This window comes from Elaeis guineensis, chromosome 1 (assembly GCF_000442705.2).
Source record: "Elaeis guineensis isolate ETL-2024a chromosome 1, EG11, whole genome shotgun sequence".
Taxonomy (NCBI): domain Eukaryota; kingdom Viridiplantae; phylum Streptophyta; class Magnoliopsida; order Arecales; family Arecaceae; genus Elaeis; species Elaeis guineensis.
Genome location: NC_025993.2, coordinates 95,036,133 through 95,045,809, shown reverse-complemented (window position 1 = coordinate 95,045,809; position 9,677 = coordinate 95,036,133). Strand labels below are relative to the sequence as shown.

At 36.7% G+C, this 9,677-nt stretch overlaps 1 protein-coding gene and 1 non-coding gene across 2 annotated transcripts; one reads left to right on the top strand and one right to left on the bottom strand.

The window, feature by feature from the left end:
- Positions 1-1,309: 1,309 nt before the first annotated feature.
- TRNAE-CUC (transfer RNA glutamic acid (anticodon CUC)) lies at positions 1,310-1,382 on the bottom strand. The gene has a single exon. It is a non-coding gene; the product is annotated as a tRNA-Glu (tRNA).
- A 123-nt stretch (positions 1,383-1,505) lies between these two features.
- Positions 1,506-3,299, top strand: LOC105031996 (pentatricopeptide repeat-containing protein At4g31070, mitochondrial). Its single transcript, XM_010906314.2, has one exon. It carries the CDS (start codon positions 1,506-1,508, stop codon positions 3,297-3,299), a length of 1,794 nt encoding a protein of 597 aa, XP_010904616.2.
- Positions 3,300-9,677: the final 6,378 nt, after the last annotated feature.

Genomic DNA, 9,677 nt, shown 5'->3' with positions numbered 1-9,677 from the left:
GCAGCTGTTGCAGATGGAAAACCAACATGTGGTACGCTGTGCAGACAGAGATACCATGCAATGGCCCTGGGGAACCTAGGGAATGTGATGAGCAATGCCCAGTTCACCTTATCAAAAAAGAAAAAAGAAAAAAAAGCCTAGTTCAAGTGGATCCTTCAACATGATAGGGAATTGCAATGGGTCCGCTCACCACTGTGACTGCCTCTATATATAAATGTGGCCTGTCCCTTTGAACACCATGTTGACCAATAATTTGTTTGAATAAGCTGAGCCACAACAAACAGTACATGTTGTGGGATTAATATATAACTGAAAGTTCCATATCTATTTTCTCTCTTTTTTTTTTTTTTTTTTTTGGTAAGACGGTTGCTCCATACAATCTTTGTGTGAAAGTTTCATATCTATTTCTTTAGCATGACAAGTTTTTCTCTATATTTCTTTTTTCCTTATAAAGAAATGAGGTGTCCCGTTTTATCACCTTTTTATTTTTCCTCTATTGAAGGCATGTTATAGCGAAATAGAATAACACATGTTCACCTAAAAAATAGAATAACACTTTTTTTTTTTTTTTGGTAAAGAATAACACATCATTCAATGATAATTTATTACTAGATAACATTTTTAGATGGGTAGTTTCCAACTTGCTTCTCATAGATAATTTCTTTTATTCATCAAGGGATATTTTCGCATATGTGTTGCATATGGAAAGCCTCACTGTATTGATAATTTTGTGCAACCATTTGGCAATCCTAACAACTATATACAAATATGCCAATATGATTCAACTTTTTCCATCCTAAAACTTGTCGTCCTTCCTCTGAAAATTTCCATTCCAACCATCGCGCCCTTATCACAATATTACTAAATGATAAATTTTGGTTAAATAATATTTTCTTCTATTTCCAAGATACACCAAACATTTAGAACAAATTTGTAGTTGGATGATCCTTTGGCTAATTCTTCCCAAGATTTGCTCATCTACAAAATATGGTAAGGTCACTTATCATTGCATAAGTGCACCTTTTGTATCTTTTGAGTTCTGATTGAGTTGCCTAAAGGAATTCACCTAGACCTCTCCCAAGTACAGTTACATTGTTGTTGATCTGCAAAATAACAGAGGCTGTATATATAGGAACCAAGTTGTGCAGGAAAAGCTCAGGCTATAAGCAAGCTAATAGGCTCGTTTTGGAAGCTTTAACACCATGGACCCCAGGAAATTGAATAGGGACAATAGATCTGATGAAGGTTTAAATTGTTTTTCTAAAAAGAAATTTGGACCAAAAAAAAAATTTACAAAAAATTACTTTTCTTCCGTTGCCGGGAATCGAACCCGGGTCTCTCGGGTGAGAGCCGAGTATCCTAACCAACTAGACTACAACGGAGAGTTGAATGCGTGTAGAAATGTAATTAATTATAAGAATAAAATCAACTACTTTCCAGATTTCCTTGGTATTAGGAGTTGGCCCTATAGCCTCCACTAAACCGTGTGTGAGACCTATGATTCAATGAACCAAACCACCAGCTGCCTTGCCAGGGCTTTGAGCAAAAAGATCGTGGAAGTAGTTTCCGGTGGACCAATCCAAGAAGCGCTTTTGCTCTACAAACAACTCCATTCCTCCGGAATCCATGGAGCCCCATCCTTCCTCCCCTCCCTTCTCAAAGCTTGCTCTTCCCCACAATCCCTTGGCTTCGCCTTCCAGCTCCATTGCACCATCTTCAAGACCGGCCTCATCTCAGACACCGTAACCATGAACTCCCTCCTTTCCATGTACTCGAAGCACTCTATGATTGACTCCGCACGCCTACTGTTTGATACAGCGCCGCTGAGAGACACCATCACTTGGAACTCGATGATAAACTGCTATATCAGAAATGGGTATACCTTTGAATCCATGGAAAAGGTCCGGGAGATGCACTCGTTGGGATGCACGCTAAAGCCCGAGCTGCTTGCTGCCGTCCTTTCAGTTTGCGGTCACGTACAGAATTTGAGCCTTGGAAGCGCCATTCATGCTCATGCAATTCAGAATGGAGCATCTGAGGCATGTGTTCTCTTGCCTACCGCCTTGGTTGACATGTACTCGAGATGCCAAGATTTGGATGCAGCTCTAAAGGTGTTTAGTCTGATGCCCGAGAGAAATGTTATTTCTTGGACAGCATTGATCACAGGCTGCATAACAAATGGAGTACATGATTTGTCACTTGAGATGTTTCGAGAGATGGGAGTGGAAGGAATTAAACCAAACAGGGCAACACTAGTTACCGTTTTGCCGGCTTGCGGTGCATTGGGTGCTTTGAAGCATGGGAAAGAGATCCATGGCTATGTTTTCCGACATGTGTTCGAGTTGGAACCTCGAATAGTTGGAGCTCTGATAGACATGTATGGTAGATGCAAGGGAGCATTTAATCTGGCTTCCCTTGTTTTTGAGAGAGCTGAGGAAAGAGATGTTGTCATATGGAGCTCGATGTTGGCAAACTCCTCTAGGAAAAGCGACTATGTTGGAACAATGAGACTTCTGCATCAGATGAAGAAAGATGGGATCAAACCAAACTCAGTCACAATGCTGGCAGTGATTGCTGCCTGCATTGGCCTCGCATTCATTGGTTATGGGCAAGGAGTACATGGCTGCATTCTAAAATCTGGCCTTATTTCAGATGCTATTGTTAGAAATTCTCTCATAGATATGTATGCTAAAATTGGATGTCTAGATTCTTCCATCCGAATCTTTTCTGAGATGCCTATAAGGGATTCAATCTCATATGGTAGTATGATTGCGGGCTATGGTCTGCATGGTCATGGATATGATGCCTTGAGGCTTTTTAATGAGATGTTAGAGATGGGAGTCAAACCTGATGGCATCACAATTCTTGCAGTTTTGTCAGCATGTAACCACTCGGGTCTTGTTGATGAGGCAAGGAAGCTATTTGATAACTTGGGCAGAAGTTGTGACATTCTTTTGAGTCAAGAGCATTATGCTTGCTATATTGATCTTCTGGGGAAATCTGGAAAGCTTGAAGATGCCTGCGATGTCATAAGAAACATGGATATGAAACCAAGCCCCAAAATTTTGAGTTCATTGGTATCAGCTTGCAGGACCCATGGCAGATTTGAGGCGGCAGAGCAGTTGGCCTTGTGGCTGATCAATTCTGAACCAGAGAATGCAGCAAATTTTACATTATTGTCACTGATGTATGCTGAGGTCGGTAATTGGTCTATGGCAGAGGAGATTAGGAGGGCAATGAGGGAAAGAGGATTGAAGAAGAGCTCTGGGAGCAGTCAAATCCAAATGGGAGCACTGTGAATCAGATACATAACTGAGATGGCAAGCCATCAAGAAGTATGTATTAGCATAGTTGAAAGAGAGAATATATATGAGCATTATGTGTGGCATACAGTCCTTAAAATATTTTAGCACACTCTTCCGAAGGGATTCATTTAGGATTTGACATCGGCCTCAAAATTATGCCAGGATTGTGTCTCTGAGCACAGCGGATGAGGTAGGAGAGGTGATGGCAGAAAATCATCTCCCGTCTCTGCTTCTCGCCACCGCCAGCAGTGGGATCAGGTTGAACTGGATTGGTGATCGATCGAGAGTTTTGATCAGGAGAGAACGGTTCTGCATGGATTTCAAGTCGGCTCAGATTATTGCGTATTCAGGTCAGGCAGGTTATGGGCCGGATCTGGGCGGGTAGCATCTGTTTCGGGTCGGATCGTGTCACTTCATGATTCATACATTTACACCTCCGTGAGAAATATGGAAAAAAAACGGCTCCCATAGCCATAATTCCCAAGATATGAACGAGAGGTTCGGACTGCATCTTTTGTGTGAAAAAGAATTATCCACCTTTTTTTGCAAAGTTGACTGTTAGGTTGTGCAATGTTCGCTTTGAAATCCATATAGACAGATGAAAGAAAGTAGTTAGAGTATTTTGAAAACTGTGCAAAGCGTAATCTAATAGTTGATATTATAAAAAAAAATATCAATTATCCTTAACACCCCGAGCTAGGATAAGATGATGCAGTACATTTATTAATACCAACGAATTGCAATGTTGGGGACTGCCGCACGGAGTACCGGAGCAACTCCAGGCTGATAATAACAAAGGCTTGGTTAAATATATGTATGTTTTTTTTCTTTTTCCTTTTCTAAAATGGACCCAAGTCTAAGTAAGTAGCTTTACTTATATTGGTAAACTCTAAATTCTAGTTTATCTGACTGGTGAGGTCTTTTTTTAGGAGTTAGCTGTTTTAGAGAAAGATTTGCCCCTTGTTATGTAGCCTATCGTCTATGGGTTCTTCTAATAGATAGTGGTGTACTAATAAATAAAGTCCACAGCTTCAGTAGTGTGAACTAGATATTTGTTTAATCCATTTGTGCATTCATTTTATACTCACACAACACATGCATAAATATACGTGCAAGATGAGTCGCTCCAAGATGGACCAACGTAGGAAAGCAAATCAGGCATGCGGAGATCGGGCTTTGGGCCAATGTAAGATGGACCTCAAGCTATCATGTTGCTTTGGCTGTTTAATTTAGCCAAGTGTCACAATCTCAATTTGACTAATTCTTTGTGCATCATGTGCCGTGCAATAGGAGTGCACCGTCTAATAATATTGGGATACGTAACGTACTTAGATGGGATAGATATTTAATACTATTCAATTTTTTTCTTTCTTCAATTTTCAGTGACAAAAATATTTTTTTCTCCATAGAATAAAAAAAGAACAGTATTATTACTTTCTGATGCTTTATATGATTTTTTTATAAATATACATAACGTCCTGAATGATATATATACCTTTCTCTATCTTTATAATATGACAACCTGGACGATATATATAACTTTCTAACGCGTTATATGACTTCCTGTTAATATATATGACATCCTGGACAATATATATGATTTCTTATAAATATATATGACATTTTAAACAATATATATGACTTTCTAACACCTTATATGACTTCCTATGAATATATATGATATCATGAACAATATATATGATGTCCTGAAGCCTTATATAACCAACAGGAAGTCATATATATTATTCAGAATGTCATATATATATATTCACAAGAAGTTATATCTATTATTTAAGATGTCATATATATTGACAAGAAATCATATAAGGTATTAGAAAGCCATATATGTTATTCAGAATGTTATATATATTCACAGAAATTTATATATATTATTGAGGATGATGTCATATATTTTTAAAAAAATTCATATAAGATATTAGGAAGCTATATATATCGTTCAAGATGTCATATATATTCACAGGAAGTCATATATATTGTTCAGGATATCATAAATATATAGAAAATCATATATATCGTTCAAAATATTATATATATTTATAAAAAATCATACAAGGTATCAGAAAATAATAACACTGTTCCTTCTTTGTTTTATGGAGGAAAAGATATTTTTATTATTAAAAATTATATAAAAAAAATTAGACAATATTAAATATCCATTCAATCATCAAGTACGCTACGTGCTCCAATGTAATTGGACGATGCATTCTATGATAATTTTATTGCCCTGCACGCGGTGTACAAAAGACATTCTCAATTTTAAGATCTTGGAAAACAAAATGTAAAACTTACCGGTCAAAATCTTAACCCAAAAAATGAAAAGAAAAAAAAAAGGCCAAACAAATAAAGAAATAATACCAATAAAATAATGAGTAAAATAAAATCACCAAATATAACTCTTGGTTACAGCACGGGAAACATGGACAACCATGTCCCTGCTAGGCTCTTAAGTCCTGGTTAAACTAGCTAGCATATACATTGAGTATATGATGGCATGTTATGCTATCGCATAATTTCTTTTGTCCTGACCCAATATGCGGAAAAGCATTGCAGTTTTACCTTTATCTTATATTCATTGCAGCTCAGCAGCATTAGATGCCAAATGCTTGCCGTAACTCAAAAGAAAAAAAAAAAAAGAAAAAAGTGCCAAGTGCGTGTATCTAGATTACCATGTGAACATCTGTCTGGACTCTAAGAGGAGGAGGAGAAAAAAAAATAATAATAATAAAATCAAGATTAATAACATACCGACATACAGCATGAAATCAATATTAATAAAATGCTCGCATTACGTCAATGCAAAGGCAGATGAAAAAGGTATACGTGCATGCTTTATTGATAATTAAGCTTGTCTAAGTTTTGGCATTTCCATGACAGCAACGTAAAAGTTCCAAACAAGACTAGTATTATATTTCCATAAAATTAAGACTGTCACTTCAAGCACCCACTTGGCAATTTTCAACACTCGGTCCATTTAATTAATTAATACATGCCCAACCACCTCAACATGGCAAGAGGAAAGTAACTGGTATAGATTGCACCATTCTTCTTGTTATAGCCAAAAAAAAAAAAAAAAAATTCTATTTTTTGCTTCTTTCTCGTGAACTTTTCCGACGCCGGCGATCGAAATTGACCACCGGCCATACTCCTCCGTGATCGGAGGAGTGGCCCCTGTCGGCCGTCGGCCTCCGCCGCGGCGGCCATGGCCCGAACGGCCGATCAAGGTCGGAGGACCAAGGGTCCCCTGTTCCGGCACGGGAAGAACCAAGAAAAAGAAGAAAAAGAAAAAGAAGAAAAAGAAAAGAGAAAGAAGGAAAAAGAGAAAAAGAAAAGGAAAGAAAAAGAAGAAAAAAAAAAAGAAAAGAAGAAAAAAAGAAAAGAAAAAAAAAAGAAAAGAAAAAAATAATAATAATAAAAATAAAAATAAATAAATAAATATATATATATATATATATATATTTATATATATATATATATAAGTAAGTAAATAAATAAATAAATAAAATAAAATAAAAAAAATGATGAGAGAGAGAGTTTCTCTCTCTTCTCTCTCTTCTTTCAGTCTGAACCCTGACTTTCTCTCTCTGGAATTGGACTTTCTCTTTCTACTTTCTCTCTCTAGAATTTTCTCTCTCTAGATTGTTTCTCTCTCTTGATGGATCTCTCTCTCTAAAGTTATTCCTCTAGGATTAGCGAAGTGGAAGGCTTCATCTGATGATTCTGATCGAGTTTAGAGACGAGTCTGATTTTAAGTGAGATTTTGATTTTGGGATTTGTTAAATTTAATTTTGAATTAAAATTAATGTAAAAATATAATTTTGGATAATAGGCACGGAAGAATCTCCTAGAAGTTAGTTGATCTATTCATTCAGTGCTCCGTGAAAGGTAAGTAATGAATCATTTTCTCGAGATATTCCATATTTATTCTGAAAATAAATAATTATTCTCTGAAAATTATGAATGATTTATGAAATTATGTTTTGAAAGAAAAGTACCTTTGAAATATTATAGTACGTCGATTTATGCACATGTTCAGTGAAATATTTATGATGTATTATGATACAAAGTGTTTTGATACGGATCGGATTTATGCTCTCAGCCTAACTATGTTTCTGTGGACCCTGCCAGTGCGCTGGTATTTGTGGACCCTACCAGTGGGGGTTGTGCGCTGGTGTTTGTGGATCCTGCCAGTGGGGGTTGTGCGCTGGTATTTGTGGACCCTACCAGTGGGGGTTGTGCGCTGGTGTTTGTGGATCCTGCCAGTGGGGGTTGTGCGCTGGTATTTGTGGACCCTGCCAGTGGGGGTTGTGCGCTGGTATTCTGTGGACCCCGCCAGTGGGGGTTGTGCGCTGGTATTCTGTGGACCCCGCCAATGGAGGTTAAACATTGGTCATAGTCGAGGCTGTTGAGTTACTAGTGTTTTGAATCGAATCGGATTTATAATTATATTATATGTGAATATTTAAAATTATTGAATTTGCATTAAATCAGCATGAAATTATTTTTATGTTTATTTGCAGCATATTCTTGAAAATTATATAATATCTGAAATATCTGGTAGAGATACTTGTTACTTACTGGGCTGTCTAGCTCATTACCTTTCTTTCTATTTTTCAGATTTAGATAATTAATATCGAGCATGGGACGAAATATTGGGACAGAGCTTTTAGAAGCGAGATTAGCATTGTCAACTTCAATAAACTTAGATCTAATATTTTATTTTTAGTGAAAAATTTTATTGGATGTAAGACATTTGATTTAATTACTTAAATTTCAGTTGAATAATAATTATTTGAATTTATTCCACTGCGATGCATTGATATCGTGATGAGATGCCTTGCATGCTTATGGAGAGAGTTCTTCATGAGTATGCGGCGGTTACCGCGACCCTCGATTCACAATCTCGGGTCGGGGGCGTGACAATTAATATGGTATCAGAACATAAGTGGATAAATTATGACACATAGAATTTGACATAGTATGAGTGTAGGTGGGTAAACATTAGGAATATTGGGACGTTAAAGTATGAGCATCATAATAATAAAAACATCAAAAGATCAGTTAAGGGAGCAATAGATAATAAGACTCAACAGATTTAGGGTGAGCCGTGCTCCAGATGTGGCAAAAATCATGTAGACAAGGATTGCTATTAGAATACAGGTGCTTGTTTCAAATGTGGTCAGAAGGATCATAAAATTGTTAGCTGCCCGCTAAATACTGAAAATCAAGTTGGCCAAAGAACTTATGAAGGACAACATAAGGGTGGTGGACAGATTTCTAAAAATCAGGGAAGAGTTTATGCGCTTTCTCAACCGAATCCACAGGCTTCCAATACAATGGTGACAGGTATGAAAAAAATTTCGAGGACGAAATTTCTTTTTAGGGGTGAAGAATGTTATAGCCCAAAAAAAAAGACTCTGTTTTTTGTCTCTTTTCCGTGAACTTTTTCGACGCCGGCGATCGAAATTAACCGCCGGCCATACTCCTCCGTGACTGGGGGAGTGGCCCCTGTCGGCCGCCGGCCTCCGCCGCGGCGGCCATGGCCCGAACGGCCGATCAAGGCCGGAGGACCAAGGGTCCCCTGTTCCGGCACGGGAAGAACCAAGAAAAAGAAGAAAAAGAAGAAAAAGAAGAAAAAGAAAAAGAAGAAAAAGAAAAGAGAAAGAAGGAAAAAGAGAAAAAGAAAAGGAAAGAAAAAGAAGAAAAAGAAAAGAAGAAAAAAGAAAAGAAAAGAAAAAAAAATAATAACAATAATAATAAATATATATATATATATATATATATATATAAGTAAGTAAATAAATAAATAAATAAATAAAATAAAAAAAATAAAAAAAATGATGAGAGAGAGAGTTTCTCTCTCTTCTCTCTCTTCTTTCAGTCTGAACCCTGACTTTCTCTCTCTGGAATTGGACTTTCTCTTTCTACTTTCTCTCTCTAGAATTTTCTCTCTCTAGATTGTTTCTCTCTCTTGATGGATCTCTCTCTCTAAAGTTATTCTTCTAGGATTAGCGAAGTGGAATGCTTCATCTGATGATTCTGATCGAGTTTAGAGACGAGTCTAATTTTAAGCGAGATTTTGATTTTGAGATTTGTTAGATTTAATTTTGAATTAAAATTAATGTAAAAATATAATTTTGGATAATAGGCACGGAAGAATCTCCTAGAAGTTAGTTGATCTATTCATTCAGTGCTCCATGAAAGGTAAGTAATGAATCATCTTCTCGAAATATTCCATATTTATTCTGAAAATAAATAATTATTCTCTGAAAATTATGAATGATTTATGAAATTATATTTTGAAAGAAAAGTACCTTTGAAATATTATGGTACGTCGATTTATGCACATGTTCA

Coding starts and splice junctions, on each gene's coding strand:
- LOC105031996 (XM_010906314.2), top strand. CDS start 1,506: ATGAACCAAACCACCAGCTGCCTTGCCAGGGCTTTGAGCAAAAAGATC.